The 25,457-nt window shown below is 46.4% G+C and overlaps 2 protein-coding genes across 6 annotated transcripts in view; one reads left to right on the forward strand and one right to left on the reverse strand.

Moving 5' to 3' along the window:
• The window catches only part of FKBP15 (FKBP prolyl isomerase family member 15), a gene marked incomplete at its 3' end in the record, with an annotated part of 54,396 nt that extends 42,090 nt beyond the window's left edge, over positions 1-12,306 (forward strand). For 2 of the 4 annotated variants that reach the window (XM_082842962.1, XM_082842963.1), the window contains exons 21-27: positions 1,036-1,172; positions 4,898-5,053; positions 5,804-5,956; positions 6,922-7,050; positions 7,649-7,756; positions 8,068-8,711; positions 10,130-10,427. In XM_082842962.1, the coding sequence (XP_082699088.1) occupies positions 1,036-1,172; positions 4,898-5,053; positions 5,804-5,956; positions 6,922-7,050; positions 7,649-7,756; positions 8,068-8,711; positions 10,130-10,427 (1,625 nt within the window). Of the gene's footprint in view, positions 1-1,035; positions 1,173-4,897; positions 5,054-5,803; positions 5,957-6,921; positions 7,051-7,648; positions 7,757-8,067; positions 8,712-10,129; positions 10,428-11,176; positions 11,270-11,684 lie in introns of those variants that run through there. The other 2 variants (XM_082842964.1, XM_082842965.1) reach the window with 2 other exon arrangements.
• A 2,489-nt stretch (positions 12,307-14,795) lies between these two features.
• On the reverse strand, positions 14,796-23,941 carry SLC31A2 (solute carrier family 31 member 2). 2 transcript variants are annotated; one of them, XM_082842443.1, is made up of 5 exons: positions 23,877-23,941; positions 22,646-22,844; positions 19,997-20,063; positions 16,910-17,099; positions 14,796-15,842 (listed from the first exon to the last, which is right to left on the reverse strand). In XM_082842443.1, the coding sequence occupies exons 3-5, from the start codon at positions 20,061-20,063 to the stop codon at positions 15,674-15,676; spliced, it is 426 nt and encodes a 141-aa protein (XP_082698569.1). In that variant the 5' UTR covers positions 22,646-22,844; positions 23,877-23,941; the 3' UTR covers positions 14,796-15,673. The 2 variants fall into 2 exon arrangements, with proteins under 2 accessions (XP_082698569.1, XP_082698568.1); XM_082842442.1 differs by lacking the exon at positions 22,646-22,844 and having other exon boundaries at positions 23,877-23,936.
• Positions 23,942-25,457: the final 1,516 nt, after the last annotated feature.

Below are 25,457 nucleotides of genomic sequence, written 5' to 3' on the forward strand. Positions count from 1 at the left end.
TGGCGTGTTGACTCATCCACCACTTTGTATAAAGAAAGACATGTGGAAGGCACAGATGGGACCAGTGGGTGGGGTGTGGCTGGAATAGCAGCAGAGTTAGGAAAGAGCAAAATTAACTTGCCCAAAAAGAAAGCTAAAAAACACTGATGTCAGTTGGTGAAGTGATACCTTGAAGATAAATCCCTTCCTTTTTAGAGCATCACTTGGGTGCACTTGAGGGAAAATCTTAGATTTGAATGTCGTACAGATAGCCTCTTTTCTGTTTTTGTGGTGCTCTGTGACAGTTACCTTAAGGGCACCATAAGGATCTCAAAAGTCTTCCAACAAAATTAATTTTGATGCATTACATTTTTATTTTTTTATTTTTTATTGATGTATAGTTGATTACAACGTTGTGTTAATTACTGCTGTACAGCAAAGTGATTCAGTTATACATATATATACATTCTTTTTTTTAAATATTCTTTTCCATTATGGTTCATCATAGGATATTGAACGTAGTTCTCCGTATTATACAGTAGGACCTTGTTGTTTGATGCATTACATTTTTAAGAAATATTCCAAATAGCTTTATTTGAGAAGGAATGTTTTGAAAGCAGACTCTTGGTAGAATGTCCCAGCTACCACGAGAGTTGAGAATATCTTACCCAGGCAGTGAGAAAGGGCCTGGACCACTACTAAACAAAGATCTCAATGTGTTGAGTCCAGTGTGTTGAGATGATGACTGAAATGGAATTGTGGGAGTGGTAATTCCGAAGGTGGTCTCTGACCCCTTGGAACATTTCTCTTCCATTTTGTATGTGTCGAAGGTGACATGTAGGTGCAGAGATAAATATGGATGGATGGGGGAGTCAGTTTATGGCTTGATAAACCTGCTGTTGGTCAGTGAGGTGATGCTGGAAGAAGTGAGTGGAAGAGGCTCATGTGGTAGGGTTGGGAGATGATAGAATGCAGCTTTGAAGGCGGTGCTGGGATGCCATACAGCCCACTGCAGCTCTGGTTCTGCAGCCAAGTCTCTGTGCTGTCATATCCCAGAGCTCCAAGAAACCTCTGAGCAAGCACAGTCCAAATTCAAGAGTGAAAAGCAAAGCCGGAGACAACTGGAACTCAGGGTGGCGTCCCTGGAGGAGGAGCTGACTGACCTTCGAGCTGAGAAGGAGTCTCTGGAAAAGGTAAGTTCCACATCTGAAGTTTCTCTGTTGGGCCCAAGTGGCCAGGGTTAGCTGTTTAATAAACATTTTTATTTTCCTTTTAAAAATTACAGTTGCATGTGCTCATTGTAACAAATACAAACAATACAGAAAAGTATAAAATAAAAAATAAAATTTATCTTTTCCCCCCTCATACACTAGAGGCAACAACTATAAAAGATGTATGATTATTCTTCCAGATTGTTTTCTGTGTATATAATATATACATACACATACGTATATACATGTATGTATAAACTAAATGTACATACATATATGTATGCTGATAACATTTTTAACAATAATGAGATCGTATTTATTTTTATTAACTAATTTATTTTTTATTTTTGGCTGCGTTGGGTCTTTGTTGCTGTGCGCGGGCTTTCTTTAGTTATGGCGAGTGGGGGCTACTCCTCATTGTGGTGTGCGGGCTTCTCATTGCGGTGGCTTCTCTTGTTGCGGAGCACGGGCTCTAGACATGTGGGCTCAGTAGTTGTGGCACACGGGCTGTAGAGCACAGGCTCAGTAGTTGTGGTACATGGACTTAGTCGCTCCGTGGCATGTGGGATCTTCCCAGGGCTTGGAACTCTGTCCCCTGCACTGGCAGGCGGATTCTTAACCACTGTACCACCAGGGAAGCCCCTGGGATCATATTTAATACTTAAAAAAAAAAATTGTATTGTGGCCATTATACTAATGAGAACTTTCTCATTCTTTTTTTTCTTTTGCAGTGTTGATTATTTTTATTTATTTATTTATTTAAATTGGGGTATAGTTGCTTTACAATGGTGTGTTAGTTTCTGCTGTACAGGAAGTGAATCAGCTGTATGTGTACATATACCCCCTCCCTCCTGGACCTCCCACTACCCACCCCCATCCCACCCATCTAGTTCACCACAGAGCACCAAGCTGAGCTCCCTGTGCTATACAGCAGGTTCCCACTAGCTATCCACTTTACACATGGTAGTGTATATATGTCAGTCCCAATCTCCCACCCCCCCTCCTCTGCCCTGTGTCCACACGGCCGTTCTCTACATCTGCATCTCTATTCCTCCCTGAAAATGGGTTCATCTGTACCATTTTTCTAGATTCCACATATATGCGTTAATATACGGTATTTGTTTTTCTCTTTCTGACTTACATCACTCTGTATGACATTCTCTAGGTCCATCCACGTATCTGCAAATGACCAATTTCATTCCTTTTTATGGCTGAGTAATATTCCATTGTATATATGTACCACATCTTCTTTATCCATTCATCTGTCAATGGACGTTTAGGTTGCTTCCACCTCCTGGCAATTGTAAATAGTGCTGCTGTGAACATTGGGGTGCATGTGTCTTTTTTGAATTATCATTTTCTCAGGGTATATGCCCAGTAGTGAGATTGCTGGGTCGTATGGTAGTTCTATTTTAGTTTTCTAAAGAACCTCCATACTGTTTTCCATAGTGGCTATATCAATTTACATTCCCACCAACAGTGCAAGAAGGTTCCTTTTCTGAACACCCTCTCCAACATTTATTGTTTGTAGATTTTTTGATGATGGCCATTATGACCAGTGTGAGATGATACCTCATTGTAGTTTTGATCTGCATTTCTCTAATTATTAGTGATGTTAAGCATCTTTTCATGTGCCTCTTGGCCATCTGTATGTCTTCTTTAGAGAAATGTCTGTTTAGGTCTTCTGCCCATTTTTGGATTGGCTTGTTTGTTTTTTTGATATGGAGCTGCATGAGCTGTTTGTATATTTTGGAGATTAATCCCTTGTCAATTGCTTCGTTTGCAAATATTTTCTCCCATTCTGAGCCTTGTCTTTTCATCTTGTTTATGGTTTTCTTTGCTGTGCGAAAGCTTTTAAGTTTAATCAGGTCCCATTTGTTTATTTTTATTTTAATTTCCGTTACTCTAGGAGTTGGGTCAAAAAAGATCTGTGATTTATGTCAAAGAGTGTTCTTCTTATGTTTTCCTCTAAGAGTTGTTTTTTTTGTTTGTTTGTTTTGTTTTGTTTTGTTTTTGCAGTACGCGGGCCTCTCACTGTTGTGGCCTCTCCCGTTGCGGAGCACAGGCTCTGGGTACGCAGGCTCAGCGGCCATGGCTCACGGGCCCAGCCGCTCCGTGGCATGTGGGATCTTCCCGGACCGGGGCACGAACCCATGTCCCCTGCATCGGCAGGTGGACTCTCAACCACTGCGCCACCAGGGAAGCCCCTCTAAGAGTTTTATAGTGTCCGGTCTTACATTTAGGTCTTTAATTTTCATTCTTTATAACTACTACATAATAGTCTACTGTGAGGCTGTACCATAGTTTATTTAACTATTCACCTGTTGATGGATATTTATGTTTCTCTTTTTTCACTATTTCGAGCACTGCTGTTGTGGACATCTTTGTACTATATAACTATTTTTGCAAATTCTTTTGAGCATTTCCATAAAATGGATCACTCGAATTAGAATTGCTGCATTAGGAGGGAGACGCAAGAGGGAAGAGATATGGGAACATATGTATATGTATAACTGATTCACTTTGTTATAAAGCAGAAACTGACACACCATTGTAAAGCAATTATACTCCAATAAAGATGTTAAAAAAAAAAGAACTGCTGCATCATAGAAGAGTGCTTAACATCTAAATTTTTGAAATAAATATTGCCAGATTATGCTTGAAGAGTTTGTTAGCTTACATTTCCAGCACTGTGTGAACAAGCCCATTTCTCCATAGTTTTTCCAACTCTGCACGTATCAATTTTTCTAATCTTTATAGTCTGATAGGTGAAATATACTATCTTGTCTTAATATGTGTTTTTGTTAGTATTAAAGCTTTTATATATTTAATGCCTGTTTATATTTCTTCTGTGAATTCTTCTTAATGTCCTTTGCTATTTTATCTATTGTAATATTAGTTTGACTTAGAAACACTATTAAAGGTGCTAATCCTTTGTCAGTCATAGATGTTACAAATATTTTTCTAGTTTACTGTTTTTTAACTTTAATAGTATCTTTTGATGTTTTATAAATTTAATATCAGGGTAATACTAGCCCCACTGAATGGATTGGGAACAGTTCTGTCTTTCTGTGCTCTGAAACAGTTTAAATATGAAAACAGCAACCTCTTTCTGAGGTTTTAATAAAACTCTAGTAAAGTCCTTTTGGCCTAGTGCCTTTTTAGGGGATAAATCTTGGTCTGTATTTTCAGTTTCTTCTATGATTTTCTCAGGTTTTTTAAAAACCAGTTCTTTCTGATCTTGGGGGCTGTTTCAGTTTTTCACTGTTCTAGATACTCCTGCAGTGACCGTCCTTGTAGCACATTATCTTTGTGAACATGATCTACTGCTTCCTTAAATTATAATTTGTGTAAATTCTGGGTGTGTGTGCGTATTTTGAAGGTCCTTTCACAGGATTCTGATTTTCCTACCAGTAGATTGTGAAAGTATCTACTTCCCTCTGCCCTCACCACTGTTAAGATATTCCCCATCTCTTCATAGAATGGTAGATAAAGCTCTTCTTGTTTTCCTTCTTCTTGTCACAATTTTTTTCTGCCAGTAGCCAAGAATGTTAAATAAATAGGGGAAATTAAATTGCAAAAATGAATTGTTTCCAGAAACGAAGTAAGGACCCAGTGATGTTAATAACTACCACCACCAACCATCACCATCTCCATTTATCCTCTATCAGACAACTAGAGCTGATGATGGTTCTCTTGTTCCTAAGAACCTCTCAGAAAGGAAAAAGAAATCAGCTCAAGAGCGCTGTCAGGCTGAGGAGGAGATAGATGAAATTCGTAAATCACACCAGGAGGAATTGGACAAACTTCGACAGCTCTTGAAAAAGGCTCGGGTGTCCACGGACCAAGCAGCTGCAGAGCAGGTAATGGGAAGCTGAAGCACTTTGGAAATAAAAGGAAGGCATGAAGGACTCAGAAAAGTTTCTAGTTTCTTCTTTATCCTTTAGGATGAGATTTCTCATAGTTGATGGGCTAACTTTGGACAAAGGTGGAAGAAGAGCCAGGAATCGAATGGAGAATCTTCTTCCTTTTTTAAAGCTTAGTGAGAATTTTACTATAAGTAAAATACGAAGGAAAAAATTCTTTATAAAAACATTCCAAACATAAGGCCAAAGTCCTCACCCACCAGACACCATCCTTCAGGCACATTATCGTCCTTGAAAAGAAGGGACTTATTTAGGTAATTAGGCAGGGAAACCAGGGATAGTGGCAGTACACAGCTGGATCTCTAGTCCGTTTGACAGCAGCCTTTCTTTTGGTAAGTTCCTAAATTCATGTTTGCATGTTCTTTAATTAGAGTGAATTGGTGCCCTCACTTTGATCACCTATGGGAATTTGGACAAAAATAAGTTTCTTCTGAACCCATAAAGTTTAAGGGCCTGGATCCTGAAAAGTATGATCATACTAGGGCCCTGCCTTCCTGGGACGTGTCTAGACAGTCACACCTTTACCTGGTTGGAGTACCTTTTAGAGTCCTAGCAGCCAAGGTCTTCCAAACCGTTGTTTCCTTGCTAAATCTGGGCTCTTAGCTTACTCTTTTTGCCTTGTTGAAGATGGGCTTCCTTAGCTGCGACTGGACCCCCCAGCATACGGGTATTACTTTCTCTTGGCAGCTGTCTCTAGTACAGGCTGAGCTGCAGACCCAGTGGGAAGCCAAGTGTGAACATCTGTTGGCCTCTGCCAAGAATGAACACCTGCAGCAGTACCAGGAGGCGTGTGCACAGAGAGATGCCAGGCAGCAGGAGCTGCTCCATCTTGAGGAGAAGGTGGGTGTTTTCCCTGGACTTAGACAGCCTGGTTAATTTGAGGCAAACAGGTTGTTCAAGTCTTGCAGATCCTTTTGTACCTGAAAGATGTTAATAGCTTGAAAACGGAATCATACTTGCTCAGCTCTCCAGTTTATCAGTAATCTTTCACATACTCATTTGGGATGACAGGTCAGTGACCTAGAAAAAGCAGCACTCATGATCTGGCCCATGTTTTCCATTATAATCTGATCCTTCATTTATTAAGCAAATATTTATTGAGTGCCAGTTGGGTTCCAGACACTGTGTTAGGGAAAGGAACTCTCCTCAAGAATCTCACAATCAAGGAAGGGAGACCGAGGAACAGAGATAAGGATTAAATGCTGTGAGACCCAGAAGAGGAAGTGCCTAGGGGAGCACAGCCAAGAAGGACAAGGAGCTTCGGTGAGGTGGGGAAGGCTGGGGGCAGCGGCAGAGGCTCTGGGCAGAGGCCCTGAGGTGGGCTGGAGCACAGGTGTGGTGGGATCATCTGGCATAAAAATGAGAGAGAGAGAGGGATGGCTTAGCGCCAAAGTCCTCATATCTGGAGGTCAGTTTCTTAAAGTACCCAGTTGAAAAGAGGAAGGCAATCTTGTAGGTGAATAGGTTGCTTCTAACATCCACTGTTCATATGTCTGTGTGACTAGGGTTATCAAACCCTGCCCCACCCCCGCCCCGCCTTTTTATTTTATTCTTGACCTGATGAGGAACAAGGCAAGTGACCTTGTTGGTAAGGAGGAGATGAAGTTGTGAGTTGAGATTGAGTGATGAGGAAGTGGAGTGCCCTGAGTCAGCAGGCCTGGGTGGGGGCGGAGGGTGTGGATGTCAGCAGACCGAACGAAGTGAGATTGACACTTGAAGCTTAGGATGGTTCTCCTCCTCCTGGGTTTCCTGACCTTCACCTGGAAGTCCAGGTTCCAAGGCCACAGCCACAGTCTGTTTTGCAGTGTTTAGCCCTCCAGGCCCAAGTCACAGCCCTGACAGAGCAAAATGCACAGCACATCAAGGACCTGGAGAGCAAGTCCCAGATGTCTGGGGTTGAAGCTGCTGCTGCTGCTGCTGACCCCTCAGAGAAGGTGAGCTGCCGATTTCGGAGAAGTGAGCCATGTCATGTCGGGATTGAATGTACACATCAGGCGTTCAGAAAGAACTTCTGTTAGTTTGTTGTGTTGTTAGCTTTTTTCCTAACTTTATCGATCTCCCACTTATCTGACTTAAGTCACAGTTAACCCATTGAATCTATCTCTTTGGTGGCAACCCCCAAAGGGCCTTATCCTGAGGCTTTGACAGATAAGGGAAATGTTTCTAAATCACAGGAGAGGAGTGGGAAGTGTGCCCAGCATCTTCTAGCCACTAATCCTCATAGCCCATGACAGCTCTAGTGGTGGCCACGGTGGGAGGAAAGCATCAGTGAGTGGTCTTTGAGCAGTCTTGGGCATACCCATCCTTCATAGCCCTCCTCTCAAGTGCTGCTCATTATTGAACATTGTCCCCTCCACAGTGACAGCCTTAGGTGTCTCAGTCATTGACCAGCTGTGTCCCACTGTAGAGTTCTAAGAGGGCTTCATTTTAGCCTTCCAAACCTCTCTCTGGAAGTTACATGCATCCCTTAGTCGCTTGATTTTGGCAGTGTACATTTTGATACTGTTTTTCTCTCCTCATGTCGTCACTCAGGTCAAGAAGATCATGAACCAGGTGTTTCAGTCCTTGCGGGGAGAGTTTGAGCTGGAGGAGTCTTACAATGGCAGGACCATTCTGGGGACCATCATGAACACTATCAAGGTACAGCTGGCTCTCGATTGTTTCATTGAGATGGGTATCTTGTTGCTCAAGTACCGTCTAAGGGATCCTGCGTAAAAAAATGATTCAAGGCTGTTCATCAGTAACTAGGATGCCTGGAATGACTTACCTGCACAGATATGGACAGCCTCCTTGAGAGGAGGAAACAAAGTCATTTGAACTGAAAAAAACTAACTGAAAAACAAAGTCACTTGAACTACATGACCAGTTGTGTTAATAGGAGAGCTAGGAGTGCCTGGGAGTGCCTCTGTTTCCAGTCAGTGATCCTCTCCTCTTTCTTGGCTTTTGAACAGATGGTGACTCTTCGGCTGTTAAACCAACATGAGCGAGAGAAGGGAGAGAGCAGCAATGAAGAAGAGGAAGAGGAAGAAGAAGAGGAGCGACCTCAGAGTGCTTCCGGACAGTCTCAGGCACCCTTGAACAGGGAGAGGCGGGAGCCCCCCGTGGTGCCATCAGAGCAGGTGGTCCAGGAAGCTGCCCCGCTGCCTCCTCAGGCCCTCCCCACTCCCCAGGCTGATGCACAGAGAAGGGAAGGGGAGCCCTCGGAAGCAGAGGCGTGCTCAGAGATAAAAGAACCGGCTTGCCTCCCCTCCCGAAGAGCTCTGGGGCCCCCAACTTCAATTCCCCCTGCGCCTCCAGGCCCTGTGACTGTGGACTCTGCGGGTGAGGAGGCGCTGGCAGCCAGCCCATTGGGAGATGCCTGTGTCGGGGAGCAAGAAAGCTCCACGAGACTGCCCCTGACTTCAGACCCCGAGAAGGTGGACCCGCTGGCTGTGGGGCCTGAAAGTCCAGGAGGAGAGCCTCAGGCTCCAGAGCTCCAGAAAGACGAGGATGGCACTAGCTCCACTGCTCCCTCCCAGGAGCCGCACGGCACAGAGGCAGCGTCTGCGGCCGTAGGAGCAGTGCCTGCATACGAACATCGTTCTCAGCATCCCAGGTGTGTCCCCTGGGCAGAGTTTCAGGAACAAGGCGGCTGCGTGTGGAGGTTGTCTCTGGTTTTTCCAGGGCTGGTGACTCATCCTCAGAGCCTGGCTGGCCGATTTGCTTACTCATTCATTCATTCATTCATTCATGCATGCATGCATGCGTGCATGTATTCGTAATAGGCTCTGTGGCAGGCACTGTGGTAGTGTGGGTGGCAAGGCAGAGTTCCTGAGCTGAGGAGCTTACAGTCTGGTGGAAAGACAGACAGACTCTTACACAGTTGAGCTCGAACAGCGCAGGGGTTAAGGGTGCTGACCCTGTGTGTGTACCTTTACAGTTGGCTCATCCCCAGATTCAGCCAGCTGTGGGTCGTGTAGTACTTTAGTACATATTCATTGAAAAAAGTCTACATATAAGTGGGCCTGCGCAGTTCAAACCTGTATTCTTCAAGGGTCAACTGTATGTTATAAATGCATGACAAATGCTTCATAAAAAGAAACAAACAGGGTGTCTAATAGAGAATAAAGGGAGAGTTATTCTGCATTAGACAGAGTGGTAAGAGGGGCTTATTCTACTTTAGATAGAGTGATTAGAAGGAATTATTCTACTTTAGGTGGAGTGATTAGGGAAGGATTCTGAGAAGGTAACATTTAAGCTGAGACCTGAAGGATGGATAGAAGCCTTCCCTGCCAAGAGTGGGAAGAAGCATTTGCAGAAAGCAAGAACAGCACGTGCAAGGCCCTGCGGTAGGAGGGACATGACAATCAAGGAAGAAGGCACAGTGAGTGGGAGGAGAGTGGTGTTATGCTGAGGTTGGAAAACTCAATAGGAGCCAAGTCATGTGAGATTTTGTTGTCACTGTTGGAAGTCTGGACTTCAAGTGCAGTGAAAAGCTATTAAAGGGGTTTAAGCAGAAGGGTGCCATGGTCTGATTTACCGGCTTTAAAAGATCGCTCTGGAGACTTCCCTGGTGGTGCAGTGGTTAAGAATCCACCTGCCAGTGCAGGGGACAGTTTTGAGCCCTGGTCCAGGAAGATCCCACATGCCACGGAGCAACTAAGCCCGAGAGCCACAACCACTGAGCCCGCATGCCACAACTACTGAAGCCCACACGCCTAAAGCCTGTGCTCTGCAGCAAGAGAAGCCACCCCAATGAGAAGCCTGCGTGCAGCAGCGAAAACCCACTGCAGCCAAAAATAAATAATAAATATAAATAAATAAATCTATTTTAAAAATTATAAAAAAAAAAAAAATCGCTCTGTAGGTTATGGAGGGAGTCAAGAGTGCTGGGAGGCCAGTGTGGAGAGGGAGGAATTCCTGGGTGATTACCCCAGGATTCTGTTGGATTCTTAACCCAGAGCCTGTGGGCATTGTGGCCTGGAGCAGAAACAACATTTTCCTATGACTTGATTTTCCCGATTTTTCTTTCAGTCTCTCTGAGGATGAAGAGGATGAACTGTTTAAAGGAACAACTCTGAAAGTTCCCAGGCCCAAAGCACAGGCTGAGGAGGAGGATGAAGACGAGGTGGTAAGGAAGTCCCAGGCGCTGCCAAGTCCTCACACTGCTCCCTGGGGGCCCTTCCCTGCTGGCTGTGAGAAGAGGAATGGAGTCTGTTGCTGGCCCTCTCCCTGGGCTCTGTGCTCAGGGCCCTGTGGGAGCAGGCTTGGGGTTGGGAGGGGGCAGCTCTGTAAGCACGGTGGGGATGGTCAGATACCACTTTATTCTTGACAAAGGACCACAGTCTCCATTCATGCAGCAGTGGTTTCTACTTTAAGTAAAGAAAGTCGGGCTGCTTCGTCCTGTACTAGAGTGCTGAAGCCTCAGGTTTCCTCAGCTCTGCTAAGGGATTGTATTTTAGAATTGGAAAGGACTTTGATGATCTTCTTGTCTGGCATCCTCATTCACAAACAGACTGAGGTTCAGAAGGATGATTTACCTAAAGCCAAGAGTGAGTTAATGGCAGAGCTAGGACGACAACCCCAGGCTCCTACTCAGACCACCTGTTTCTAAGCATTTTCTGCTTCATCAGCCTGCTTTCCAATCCGCTGCCTTGTTTTGTCACAACATCCCTGGGCAGAAAATGGGTTAAGCCCTGATAGCGTAGCCTCACTTCTCGGGAACTGCTCTGGCCCATGATCAGTCTTCACGGGACCATCCAAAGGGAAGGCCACCAGAGCAGAAGGTACCTTAGTAGAGGACACTCAGTGTGCCTTCTCCAGCGTCAATCCCCGCTGCCCCCATGGGACCTGTTCCCTGCCAATCCGGAAGAAGAAGGCCAGGGGCTCAAGTCATGAGAAGAGAGGAGAGTTTCCTCGGAGGCCCGTTAATCCCCCTTATCCTCCTACCTGATTGGAGGGTGTGAGGGAGGGAGGGAGACTAGGGCTAGGAGGCTGTGGCCCTGGGTTCCTGGGGTTTCTTCATCTTGGGATTCTCCACTTGGTCATGTGGCCAAGCCTCTGAACTCGACTCTCCCTCAGATGGTGGGGCCGCGTCCAGAGCCAGACAGACCGCCTCAGGCCACAGCGTCATTCTTTCAAATGTGATTGTATTCTTCCCTGCTTCCCTTCATCCTCCTGCATCCTCTTCCCTGAGGGCTGCTCTGCGTCTCTGTTCCTTCATCCTACTCCCACTTTGCCCTTCGACCCTTCCTTTCTGACACGAAATGTGTAAGTTACCACATGAGAGGAAACCTGTCCAATCAGTACACGTTTCTCAAATAAATGACAAAATTAGCCAAACAAAGTTGGTCTTCTTGTCTCTGTGTTGAAAGATTGCCTCCCTTCTCTGACTGCTTGTCTCAGCTTTTCTGGAAGCCTAGGGTTTGCTGGCCTCAGGGTTAGTCCTTTCAGTAAAACCCTAACCAGCAACCTCCCTTCCAACCTGGAGCCGGGAACAGATGCTGGTCACTTCACCTTGCCCAGGCGGGAAGTCCATCTGGTGGTGCAGGGACAAGTGAGGACTGACTGCTCTTTCCTCTTTTGTCAGAGCATGAAGGGACGCCCGCCCCCAACACCCCTTTTTGGAGATGATGATGATGACGAGGACATTGACTGGCTGGGATGAAGACCCAGGAAACTGGTGCAAAGGTTTCTCTACCAACCTTTCCCTAAGCATGATTTTGCACATCCAACCCTGGGTCTAGACGAGCCACAGGGTGAGGTGAAGGTGAGCATCCTGAGGACAGTAGTTCAGATATCTGAGTTAGCTGATTTCTGAGCTCCCGCCTGGCCAGGTGAAGCAGAGTGTGAACCTGTCTTCAGAACGCTGGGGTTGTCAGCAGCCCGCCATGGTCCTGCCTCAGAGTCCCCCATGGAAGAAGGGCTGGGGGGCTCCCCTTCAGCCAGTCCCTACAAGAGTCCTGCCCACTCCCAAGCTTTTTATTCTCTGAACTCTCAGACTGATCTGCCTCTCAGTACTCAACTGTGTCCCAGCAACAAGACTGTCACCTGGGGTTAGGTCTCCCTGGTAGAACCGAGGGTGGAGTATACCATCTAAACCCGGTTCAGTTAACATCCTTGCCTGCAGTCCTGGGACATATATCTTTTCTCTGCCTTAAAGCTGATATAAGAGGTCAATGAATATTTGAAATTAACAAAACTAAAATAAATGTTTGCAATGAAACTTGACTCAGGGTGAAATCGAATTTGGTTCTGAGGGCAGTCTGTGCTCTCTGGGAATCTAAGGGTAGGAGCTGTAACAGATCTGGGTTGGTTAACGTGCATGAAAGCATTGTGACATGTTCCCTTTGGTACTTAACCCTGGAACTTTTAGGCTTTCAAAGAAGGTCACCACTCTGCTATCCCAGCTCATCCCAGCTACTTTAAGGCTCAGGGCAGCAGGGTTGTCTGAGGACCAGTCCTGTCATCCACTGGCTCCTGCAGGTGTAGTCCTACACCCTAGGAAGCCATGCAGAGAAGGTGGGAGCGTCCCTGTGTTCTCTTGTCATCCATGATGGCACCTGAGAGATTGAGTCTTCACTTTGAGAGCACCTTCCATTCCCTCTGAGTTTAGGCCCAGGACTAATGTAGGGAATACTGAGAAAATATCTGTGGTCATTTTACTTATTCCAGGATTTTCTAAAGACCATGCAGCAGGTCTTCAAAAAGTAGAATAATTTTTGTTTGTTTTTGTTTTTTTTGCAGTACGCGGGCCTCTCACCGCTGTGGCCTCTCCCATTGCGGAGCACAGGCTCTGGATGCACAGGCTCAGCGGCCATGGCTCACGGGCCCAGCCGCTCTGCGGCATGTGGGATCTTCCCGGACCGGGGCACGAACCCGTGTCCCCTGCATCGGCAGGCAGACTCTCAACCACTGCACCACAGGGAAGCCCAAAAAGTAGAATAATTTTAATAAAAATGTTCCCTGATTTAAAATGTTTATAAGATAGGAACCTGAATTCCACTCCATCTGACCTGACATCATCCTTTTTGATGACAGCTTTGAGTGTGTCTCCCATTTGTGGGCCTGGGAGGCAGTAAAACCTACCATTTACTAAACTTTGTTGTTCAACAAATAGGCACTGTTGTGGAGTACTTTACCCAGACTGTCTCACCCCCAGCAACCCTTGCAGGAGACACTGTTGTCCTTGTTTTATAGAGAGACTGAGGCTTAGAGAGGTAAAGTAACCTGTCCAAAGTTACATAGCTAGTAAGCAGCAGGACAAGAATTCAAATCCTGGTCATTGGATTCCGGAGCCAGGGCTCTTGGCCACCCCAGCAGCATTCATCTTGGACTGAGGGAGGAGGGCAGTGATGTTTGTCAGAAATACACGCTCAGCCTCAACCCTCATCTGAGTTGATGAACAGACTCCAGCCCAGGCTGCCTGGCTCTGCATCCTAGCTCTGCCACTTATTAGCTGGGTGACTTTATTTAACTTCTGTGTGCCTAAGCTTCCTCATCTGTAAGACAAGGACAGAAGTAGTTTCTACCTTATTGTGGGGATTAAATGAGTTAATATTGTAAAGTGCTTAGAACACTGCCTGGCACATAATACGCACTATATAGGTGTTTGTTAAATTAAAAAAAAAACCAAGTAGAGAAAATACCACCTTTTGTGATTTGGCTCTGAAGAACGTTGACTGTGCCTACTTAACTTGGCCATATAGTCCATTTCTCTAGAGCACAGATTTTTTTTAAAAAGCCCTTCACGCTGTGAAAGCCTCAGATGTATTACCACATTTAAAGAGACTATCAGGGACTTCCCTGGTGGCGCAGTTGTTAAGACTCTGCCTGCCAACGCAGGGAACGTGGGTTTGAGCCCTGGTCCAGGAAGATCCCACATGCCGCGGAGCAACTAAGTGCGTGTGCAACTACTGAAGCCCGCATGCCTAGAGCCTGTGCTCTGCAACAAGAGAAGCCGCCGCAACTAGAGAAAGCCAGCACACAGCAACAAAGACCCAACGCAGCCAAAAATAAATAAATAAATTTATTTAAAAAAAAAAAAGAGAGACTCAAACTGAAGAGGTTGCTGGTCACCCACCTATGAAGAGTCTTATCTCAGCAGTGCCCGAGGGCAGGGGTGGAGCCTTAGCTGGTCAGGACACATGAGTGGATGCCAGAGCCTCCATCAGCAAGACAAGAAATCTTATACTTGTTGTGACGCTGAGCAGCTTTCTAACTCTGCTTATGTGGGGAGAATGCACTGACTGATCAATACTGAAGGCATCACGTGCTATACTTTGTTACAGCTATTTCTTACTGTAAATTTTTAAAAGTGGTTTTGATATATTTTTGCTTCTGCCCTCAGGGAGAGAAGGTGCTAATAATTGTGCTGACACGGGCATTTATAGTCCATGTGACATTTTTCTCATAGCAGGTTCACCATCAATGTCTGTTACATGCACAAAAGAATGGTTTGTTGACTAGGCTGGCATTGGGGGTGTCTGCCTGAGGGAATGGTGTTTCAGGGCTGGGTTTCGCTGAGCACAGAGTTGTCCTCTTAGCAGACAGACAGACTCAGTCTTTGGACAGCCCTACTGCCAGCACTACCAGGCAACTGGCCCCACTCAGCTCCTGCAGTTGTTATCAGGGTTACATGAGCTTGCTGTGTGAATGAGGAGAAACAGAAAAACAGTCACAGACTATTTAAAAATATATATTTATTAAAATATATTTCTTTTTAAATTCTCAAAGCTTCAGACGATCTTTTTTCTAGCCCACGAGGTACTTGAATACAGACATTACAGTATACAGCAGTGATTTTCTCTCCCTGGGTCTGTTCTTTCCTTTTCTTGAAAGTGAAAAGGTTCACATATCTGAAGAGCCCCACCTAACTCTACTAGTGCACTGCTTTGGTTTGACTGCTTTATTGCATCTTCAGTCAGTACCCCCTGTGGCTTACTCAGTATTTTAAATGGATGAATCATGTTTCCCTACCAGATCATTATGGGTGAGCAGTAAGTAATAAATAAAGAACATTTGTATTGAATATTATTCAGTGCAGTTCTTGGTTTTGCATAGAAGGGGGATCAGGATAAGAGGGGGGAATTAAGGCCATGAAGAGCAGCTCCCTGACACCTAAAGCCATTAAAGTACCATCTTCCTGCAGGCAGTGCTGTCTGATGGGAGGAGCTCACTCTATTTGGAGGATAGGTCAAAGCCTTGCTGACAGTCCTGCTTTTCTGCCTTTAGTCTGCTGTCACTCTCCCCCCAAGAAAGGGAAACAGGTCCTGCAGATGCTGCCATCATCATGAAACCTGCCCCCCGGGTTCTGGTCTCTCCGTCCACCCTCTGGTCACAGCACCCTTCTTAAGGCACAGAAACACTATGCTTGGGCCCTCTGCAGCCTGGCTGAGGAGCTACAGTGGCCTCAACTCCAGGGAGCAAGTGCTGGCTTCAGCTGAAAGTTTCCAGGAGCTGGGGATGCCGTGAGAACAGCCAACAGAAGAAAAAGGAGATGTGGGGCTGGAAGTTCAATGTCTGGAAGGAGGGGCCCCAGCTCTCTCCAGCCCCCAGAGCCTGCACAGCTGTCACCAGCTAAGTCATGCTGAGAAGTGGATAGGCTAGGTAGTAGCCCACACCTGAGCCCAGGACCACGCCGAAGAAAATCCAGGTGTTGTAGGACATAACAGCCAGCATCATGAAGTAGCCGATGACCACCTGAGCGACATGAAGTAGAGACTGGCCGAAGTGACACAAGAACCACCTGGATAAAAAGGAGAGCCAAGTCAATGTTGGTAATGAGCTGGAAGCTGGGAGTTGGTGTCAGGGAGTAGAAAGAGCAGCTGAGTTACAGGACTAGCTTATTTATAATTTGTATGCTCAACCCAGGAGAGATTTCTTTTTAAAGAGACATATCAGAAAACAGTGACTGAGAGGGGAAGAGGGACCTGTGCAAGGAGTTTAGGATAATCACTTCTCCACCACATTTAGCTCTGAGCTTCCTGGTATCCAGGGCAAAAAGGAAAAATGAGCTTTGTAATCTGTCACATCTGACAAAGGATAATACAAAATCATCAGTAAGGCAGATTTTTTTTTTCCTGAATCTACTGTGAGAGGCAGTATTACAATGGAAAGAGCATGGACTTTGTTGACAGATTAATTCCTAGCTCTGCCACTTACTAACTGTGGCTTAGCACAAATGTCTTAACCTATTTGAACTTAAATTTCCTCATCAGTAAAACAGGTAAGAAAATACGTCCCTTGCAGAGGGGTTGTGACTATTTGAGGCACTCATGTAAGAAACAGGCAGGCCCGTTAAGCACAGCTGGAGCTGCAGAGAGGGCAGAAGGGGGATCCTAAGTGGCTGTCCTATCAGAACAGGAAGGGAAGAAAGGAGAGAGAGGCCACCCCCGCCTCCACCACCAAGCTGGATACGTTGCTGACAGCAATTCTTATTTGTGGGGGGGACAGCCACAGGTCCCATCTTGGGTTTGGAAGCCTTAGTGACCTAAGGAAGCCTGCTGAGATTTGGGGGAGGGCTGGGTGGACACCCCTGTTGCTAGACTGAGGCCTGCACCAGAGTCCTGAAGATTGGAGCCTCCCACGTGGCTGTTCAGAGAGCTCCAGCCTGGGCATTAGGAGACCTGGGCTCTAGCTCACGTCACTACTTACTAACCGTAAGCACTTCAGCAAGTCCTGGTCCTTCCCTGGGCCTCAATTTCCTTTCTGGGAAGTGGGGCTAAGTGCCCTGTGGGCCCAGGCTAGCTCTCAGGGTGAATGTGAGGACTCTGCCTTCCCCCCTCCCAACCCCCGCCGTCCCGAGCCTGTTACCTGAGGCGGGTTCTGCTGACGTGGGGGGAGTCTGAGCTTGTAGAATTCTGGTCTGTCTCTTCAATGAGCTGCTGGCTGGTGGAGATGGACAGGCTTGTCAGGGCCTGGTGGAGCAGCCTGGCTTTGCCAACCTTGATGCCTTCATACAACACAGCCAGGAGCAAGACGACCAACACCGAAAGGGCCACGCCTGTCAAAGGAGGCTGGGTTACAGAGGCCCAGCCAGGCAAGCACTGCTCCTCTTCTGGCAGCTTCCCCGGGGAACTGGCACAGGAGGCAAAAGGGTACCTCCCCCAGCCACTGTGAATCCATTCCTTCTCCCTCCCTCTCTCATCTTCTTCCCCACCCTTGCTGGGCTCAGAACTTCCTGTTGCTTTCCCCCTCCAGCCCTTTCTTGATGGGGGTGGCCTACTGGAGTGTTGCTTTGAGATCACGAAGAGAAGCTGCCCGGCAAAGCTGGGGGCCGGTGCCGGGGGTGGGGGGGGATCGGCGGGAGCATGGTGAGGGGCTTGGTGGGGGGAGAAGCCATCTGTGCCCCACTGCTCCAGCTGCGCCCCAGCAGGCAGCCCAAGTCTCTGTGCTGACTTCTTGTTAAGGAAGAAGCATGTATAGCAAGTTCCTGTTTACGTGTGCATATACAGAAAAGTCTGGAAGGAAGGAGATACGATGAAGGAGTCATAATTATCTCAGCAAATTAGGATACAGTTTTTTATTTTCTGTTCACCGAATTTCCCTACTACTTTTGTAATAGTGGGAAGAAACCAGCTATTTTACAGAAAACATTAAGTGCTTACTAGAACTGCTGTGTAAAATTAACTGCTAATTGCTACTTCTCTTTTACAAGTGGAGGGATACTAAGTGGTCCAGCTATAGTATTCTGGGGGGCCTCCAGGAGGAAATCATCTGCAAAAGATGCAGGTTTTTGAAATATAAAATTACAGGTAATTGCATGCACATGGTACAAATTCAAACAGTACAAAAGGGTATACAGTGAAAAGTAAGTATTCTTCCCAGCCTAGTCTCCCAAAACTCCAATGCCCCTGTCTAAAGCAGCCTCTGTGTATATAGCTTTCCAGGGATACTCAATGTATATATAAACCTCTGTCTAAATGACAGCACCCTATCTGTGCATACTCTTCAGCATCTGACATTGTCATCCAACTGTACATCGTGCACGAGTTCCCCTTAGTTCACACAGATCTACCTTATTCTCTGGCTTCGTAACATCTGTGATAGATTAGATTCTCCAAAGATGGCTACCTCACTGTATCTCACCCCACATGTTCATCTTACAATGTCAACACTCCCGCCATCAAGTGCTGTGGTCCACGTTCCCTCCCCTTTAGCCTGAGAAGACCTCTGTGACTGCCTCAAGCAGTAAAGGTGGAAGTGATGTTCTCTGATTTCCAAGGCTAGGTCTTAAAAACTAGGCATGAGTTTTTGTGGGGTTTTTTTGTTTTTTTTACCTTGTTCTCTTTCTTTTCTTCCCCCCCCCCCCACCTTTTTCTCTTGGGACACTCATTCACTCTTGGAACCTAGCCGCCCTGCCACAAGGACCTCAGCTAACAACACCTGCTGAGAGTCCCAGCTTACAACCAGCACCAATCAGTAGACACGAGAGTAAGTCTTCAAGATGACTCCAGTTCCAGCCACTGTCTGATTATACCTGCATGAGAGACTTTGAGTGAGGCCTGCTTAGCTGAGCCCAGTCAACTCAGAACCTTGAGAAAGAATAAAATGACTGCTGTTGTTTTAAGCCACTAGGTCTACCCCACAGTAGATTACTGGAGTGGTAACACATTGTAGGGAGGGCCATAGTTTATTTGATCAGTACCTGCAATGATGGACATTTGGGCTGCTTCCAGTCTATTTTTATTTTATTTTTTTGAAGGTACTCAACAAAATTTATTGAATGAATAAATTAAGAACTAAGAATTGACACTTCCAAAACACTGCAGTCCTTAAAATTGTTTTAAATGGACCTCAGCTGTGTAGAACTGGATTATTCATAATCTTTGCCTTTGCCACTATCATCACTGATGTAAGAACAGTCCTCTTGTAGTCACTTGTATTTTACAATCTGCCTAGCAAGCTATAGTTAACAAAATCACATGTACTATTTCAAAATAACTTTTGAGAAACATGTATTATTTCTATTAACAGATGTAGTAACAGACTTCAATGCACTAAGTAACTGAATAAAGCTACTCAGCTAGGAAATAACATATCCTACTCCGTTTCTAATGCCTGTGTTCCTTCTACTAATGTTACAATGCCTTTCATAGTCCATTCCCAGGTTTTAGAGATCCTGGTAGGTGGCTGATGTGTATTGAATATTGTGATCAATGCAATTTCCATCCATAGGTTGCCAGCAGAGATTATAAAACCAGAAAGTAAAAATGGTGACACGTGGAAGAACACAAATATGAATCGGGTCTAAAGGTATATAGGAGGAGAAAGTAGAAAGAGCTAGAAAGAGCTAGAAGGATTGGAGAGAATGGGCAAATGGGAGATATGGGCTCCTAACAGAGATAACTGGATCATGGGAGTGAAAGCTCTCATCTCACCAGTCTATTTTTTAAATGCAAGTACTTAAGTGGAAATATAACTCCATCATGAATTAGTGCCCGACTCTGCCTTTTCAAGTTAAAGGAATACTCTTCTCATCTGAGGTCAACGGCTGCAGCAGCTGCTCTGGGCTTCTGATCTGATGCTGGACAGTGAACCCTGTATAAGGGAGGTGCTAAGAGGTAACAAGAGGCTTTGATCTAGTTCTGGCTCTGATGCTTACTTACTCTGTGTGACCCTGGACGAGTCTCTTCCCCTCTCTGGGCTTCAGTCCCCTCCCCTGTAATAGAGGGGAAAGCTGCACCTCCTAGCCTCTCTCTGGGCCTTTGTGAGCATCAGTGAGATAACAGAGCCCTTTGCAATCTGAAGGGCAGTGGTTCCAAATGGAATTATAAATGCAAAGTTCCCGCTCAATGTTTATGCAAGAGGAGTCAGGATCGCTAAAATGTCCACCAAGAATAACAATAACGAGAACCCAGGTTCCCACTGCCTGGAGGTACAAGGCTTCTCAATTCTTACCTGCAGGACTGTGGACACTCCAGAAATCAAAGAGAAGCACTACCTCATCTGAGAAGATGAAATGCATCTGAAAGAGAAGGGACTGCATCACAGGGGGCTTAGGGCAGTGGAAACTGTGTTCCCTAATGCTCTCCAGCAACCTCTTGTAAAGGCCCAGGAAAATGAGGTCACTGGACTTAAGTGCTGGAAGGGCCATTAGGGGTCATCAGGGCCAAATGAGGCCAGACAAGGCAGGGACTTGCCCAGGGTCCCACAGTGGGTCAGCAGTACAGCTATAGTTGAGCTGGCCCTGTTCCAGGTAGAAGTAAGGTGTTGGTGGGGAGTTGCCCATCCTCACTGGGCCAATTGGGTCACAGTGCTCTCAGGTCATGCTGAGATGACTCCCCTGTGCCCTCCAAAGCCAATGGGAGAAGCACCAGACTGAGGAATGACTACCTCTTCTTACCCCCTGGGCCCCAGCTGTTCTGCTCCAGCAGTGTTTATCATGAAAGGGCCCAGGGACAGCTGTCTTCAGTCTGTACCGCCCACCTGTTGGCTTGAAATTCACTAACCATTTGCTGAGCCCAATTGTGTGCCCAACATTATGGACAAAGGTTAATGTCTCTGCCCTTGATGAACGCACAGTCTTATAGAAAGAACGAAGGTAGAAGCAATGCGTGCACAGCATCTGTCTGAAGGCTCTTCTCGAAAAGCAGCTGGTCCACCCTGTGTTCAGGGTGGCATCAAGGGCTTTTCATATATTATCTCATTTCACCAGTCTTCTGTGTGACAGGGCCAATTAGATCCAGCTTACAGGAAGGAAAACGGGGAACCAGGCTCTGAAAAGTTAAGTAATTTGCTGAAGGTCACAAAGCGAACAAGTTGGCAGAACTGGGATTCAAACTCGAGCCTAGTTAGATCCAAAGCCCTATCCATCTATGCTGCCTCTCAATGACCAAGAAAGGAGAACAAGATGGGAACTGAATGGTGATTCTAAATGCCCGTACCAGGCTTAATGACTATGTTTGGCAAGGTTAAAGCCAGAGAGATCAATCAGTTCACCCTCTCAAGGAACAGAAGTTTCCCTCTTGTCACAACGTAAGACCTCAGCCAGCAGAAGCAGCTCTAGAAACACTGTCAGTGCTCACCCAGCTGAGGAGATCCTGGCTGAGTTGGGGTCAGCTGGTGGAAGCCTTTGCCTTCAAAGACAATGGCCAAATATTAGAATCCTCAAACGCCAGAGCCAGAAGTGTCCTCAGAAAGTTGTTTTTTTTTTTAATTGAGATATAATTGACAAATAACATATTAGTTTCAGATGTACAACATGATTCGATATATGTATATATTGCAAAATGATCACCACAAGAAGTCTAGTTAACATCCATCAAGACAGTTACAATTTTTCTTTCTTGTGATGAAAACTTTGAAGATCTACTCTCAGCAACTTTCAAATACACAGTATTATTAACTAGTCACCATGGTGTTACATTACATCTCCAGGACTTAATTATTTTCTCAGAGAATTTTTAGTCCCCTGGTTTTCACTTTTTTTCCACGGGACACCAGCAAATAAAATCTTCCTTGTAACTCCACTATATAAAACGCAGGGCTCTGGGTGAAGAGGGGAGAGACATGGGAGCTCTGCTGAAATTCAGTGTGGAAAACATTGATCTAGTCCAATTCTAGTCCCTTTCTAACCCCTTCTCATTTGCAGATGGGGAAAAGGAGTCCCAATAGGGGAATGGATTTGTCCGAGACCTCAGAAGACGAAAATGGAAACCTAGGCAGTCTTTTAAAAATCATGTTGAATAATTTTAAAATAAAAGTAGCTTTTTATCTCCCTAGTATGAAAGTGATACTGGCTCAATGTAGAAAGCTGAAACAATACCAAAAAGAAAGTAAGACTCATTTTGAGTCCTACTACCCAGGGACATGCCGTGTTAAGAGTTCCAAGAGAATATCAGTTGAGGTGGCAAGATGTTCACAGAAGATTAATATGCAGAAACAAACGGGTGTGAATAATCCTGTGAAATTCCATTTATACTGGAGGCGCGCTCATTCAATTTCAGCAGCCTCTGGCACCATCTCTGCAGGTGGGGTGGAGGGAGGTGTGGCGCCTAAAGGCGCCTACCCCTTCTCTGAGTTCATGGGATAAAGCAGTTGGCATGACTGGAATGTCCCCTGTGGCTAATTAATCAGCGAGGTTCCATAACTGGGTTCCTTCTGTCATCCTTGGGCCTGAGCCAGCTATCTCTGGGGCCCCAAACAGTTTTTGCAATAGACCTGAACACCCACCAAACAGTACAATTAATTCAATCAGTAAGCATTGCTGTGCTGGGGATGCAGGTGCTGGAGATAGAGAGATAAATGAGACAAGTCCTTGGCCCCCAAGGAGCTAGCATCTGTTAGGGGAGAGGGAGTGAACAGATATTACAACGGGGTGTATGTATTCAGCAAGGGGGAGAGGCACAGGGGAGCCAGCTGGGGTACTGGAGATGAAGACCCCTGGGGGACACCTAACCCATCCAGTGAGGCAGGTGGCTAGGACATCTTCTGAAGCAGGAGGCAGCTAGGGGAAGATGGACAGTCCAGTATTTCCAAGCTGAAAGTGTCCATACAGAGTGTCCACCCCACTGGGGAGTAAGGAGCCAGGGAGGGACAAAGACTCACCTCTCTTGCCTTTTCACAGCAGACAAAGATTCAAATCAGCACACCCTGACTTGGAGCTGCAGTTTTCAGTTAAATAGTCCCGTGGTCAGATATGCAAGGGGCGGGCCTCTCATTCTGTTTCACTGCTTAGGATAAATCCGGGCCTCCAGTAGCTGAGTTATCTGCTCCTTGTTCAGGGCCCCACCCTGCTAGGGAGGGGCTGTGGTGAAGAAGAGAGCAATCATGGGACTTGCTTTCTTCTTTATTTTCTCATTTGGGGTTACTTACACTTTTGCCCTCAGTTATAACCCGAAGAGTTTAGAGGAAGATTAAGGTCGCTGTCCTGCCTCTGACTGGGGATTTTTTTTTTTTTAATTATTTGGCCTCGCAGAGTGGCATGTGGGATCTAAGTTCCTCGGCCAGGGACGGAACCCACGTCCTCCGCATTGGAAGCGCAGAGTCTCAACCACTGGACCACCAGGGAAGTCCCTGGGTAACTTTTCACATAAGCTCTTCCCATCCGTCTCCCCTTTTAGAGGACCGGCAGGAGGTGGGTGTGTGCGTTTGACTAAATGACGTGCATTGGCTTCCTGAATCTTCAATTCTTCGACATTCTTCATGGGATGAAGAAAATTTCGTATATGATTTATTCAAAGACCAAAGAGGTTTGCAAGCTGTCATTCTCTCCAGCCCAGGTGAACTCTACCAAGAAAACTAGTTTATCTGAAACGCTATTTCTAACCCAAGTGTAGGGAAGATGGAAAGTAGCTGGCTCTGGTTTTTTTTTCCCCAAAAGAATCAGACCACGAACTTGCCAAGACAGGGAACCTGCCCGGGGGTGTGTGCGCGCCCGGCCTCAGGCTGAAATGCTTCGGGCATTCCCTCTTCGTGGGAGCCTTCCCAGAATCTCTCCCAAGTCACTGCGCCCAGAGCTGGGGACCCTCAACTCCGTCTTCACCCACCGCGCCCCGACCCTCAGCTGCCCCATAGCTGCGCGTAATGACTGCTCGTCGAGCCAGACTGACTCCCAGTAGGAGGGACAAATAAAAAGGAAACCCCAAAGACGCGGCCGGCGCTGCCTCTCGCGTGCCCCCAGCCCTGTTCCCGCGGTTGACAAGGCTGCCAACACACCCCCTCACCGGCCCTCGGCCAGGGGCGGCGGGCACCTCGGGATGCCAGAGGTCGGCTGCTCCTGGGACCCCGCCCCAGCGCCCACCCCGCGTCCGCTCCTCTCGGCGGCGCCCGGACTCACCGCCATGGTAAGCAGGCTGGGCCGCCAGGCCCCGGGGCCGCGTCTGCTCGCTCGGGTCTCCGGGCTCCAAGTCCCGCCTGCAGCCGCCGGGATCGCAGCAGAGGCCGCGCAGTCACGTGGTCGGGGCGAGGCGCGCGCGGGCGCCTGGGAGTTGTGGTCCCCACGGCGCGCCCCACTCAGCGCGTCCTCGGGCGCACCCACGTGCCGGACCCCCTGCCGAGCCCCAGGTCCCAAGCCAAGCGGGTCGCTGGGCCAGAGCCGCCAGCACAGCGGACTCCCTCCTGCCTTCTGTTTGGCCCCTTTCTGTTCTGCACTTGACTTCGCAATTATCATAAAAAGATTTATTGCTTGTTATAATAAACCGTACGAAGCTTAACACATGTTGAGTTATATATTGAAGAGTCCATCCTATGGACTTAATAGAAACAAATTAGAAGTAAATTAAAGAAATTATGCCCTAGGCTTTTAATGTAGCCATTCTTCTTTTTTTTTCTTTTCCAATCTGATAAGTGAAAAGCAATACACAGTTGTAAATTTAATTTGTATTGCTTTGATTACTAGGATGGGAAACTTTTTTCTTATTGGCATTTCTACTTTTCTGTATTGTTTGTCCATTTCACCCATTCAGTTTTTTGGGGAAGTTTTATAGGGGATGAGGGACTTTTAACAGTATTTAATTTAAAATATATTTAGTATCCTAAATATATTTAGAAGAACTCTTTGCCAGTCCTTCTGTGAGGAAAGTGGCTTCTTAGAGAAACCTTTCCAGAGACCTTGAACCTTACTAGCAGACCTTGAACCTGGAGTGTGACCTCAGTTCAAATCCTGAGCCAGCAAGAACTGGCTATGGGACCTCCAGCAAATGGCTTTATATTTTGAGCCTTAGTTTCCTGGTCAGTCAGTAAAATGGAAAGAATAGTAGAATCTATGTCACAGAGGTATTGTAAGGCTTAAATGAAGTCTTGTGTGTTAAATTATCAGCATAGAACCTGGCAGTGGGAGCTCGCTCAAAAAATGATAGCCATTGTCATCGTTAGCAGCAAATATTTCTGTTCTGTTGTAACTGAGTAGGACCCTATGGGGCCTTCCAGGGACATACCCCTCCCAGCATGTCCTCTGTCTGCCTCTTCTTGGTAGAAAAGCTTTAGTCTCCTAAGCCTCCCCTGACTCAAGAATTAGTGATTGAAAGGGTGAACATGTAGTGACAAAAATAGCAGTTGGGCCAGGAGAAACAGGCAAGAATTTAAACAGTAAATCAGCCATGTGGCAGTCACAGAATCTTTTTAATTCCTCCCTGAAGTACCTAGATAACAGTATCTTCTGCAAATTTCCTGAGCTGTTTTACCCCAACTAACAGAAGAAGTTGACTACTAGATGATCATGAGCGTGGAACCCCCAGACCCACTGGAGCCTGAGGATTAATAACGTTGACCCCTGTGACACCAACCTGTTACCTCACCATCAACCAATCAGAGAATTGTGCACCAGCTGATCACACACCCTGCGATGCCCCTCCCTCACCCTGCCTTTAAAAATGCTTCCCTGAAGCCCATCGGGGATTTTGGGTCTTTTGAGCGTGAG

Source organism: Leucopleurus acutus (genome assembly GCF_964270905.1).
Source record: "Leucopleurus acutus genome assembly, chromosome: 7".
Classification (NCBI taxonomy): Eukaryota; Metazoa; Chordata; class Mammalia; order Artiodactyla; family Delphinidae; genus Leucopleurus; species Leucopleurus acutus.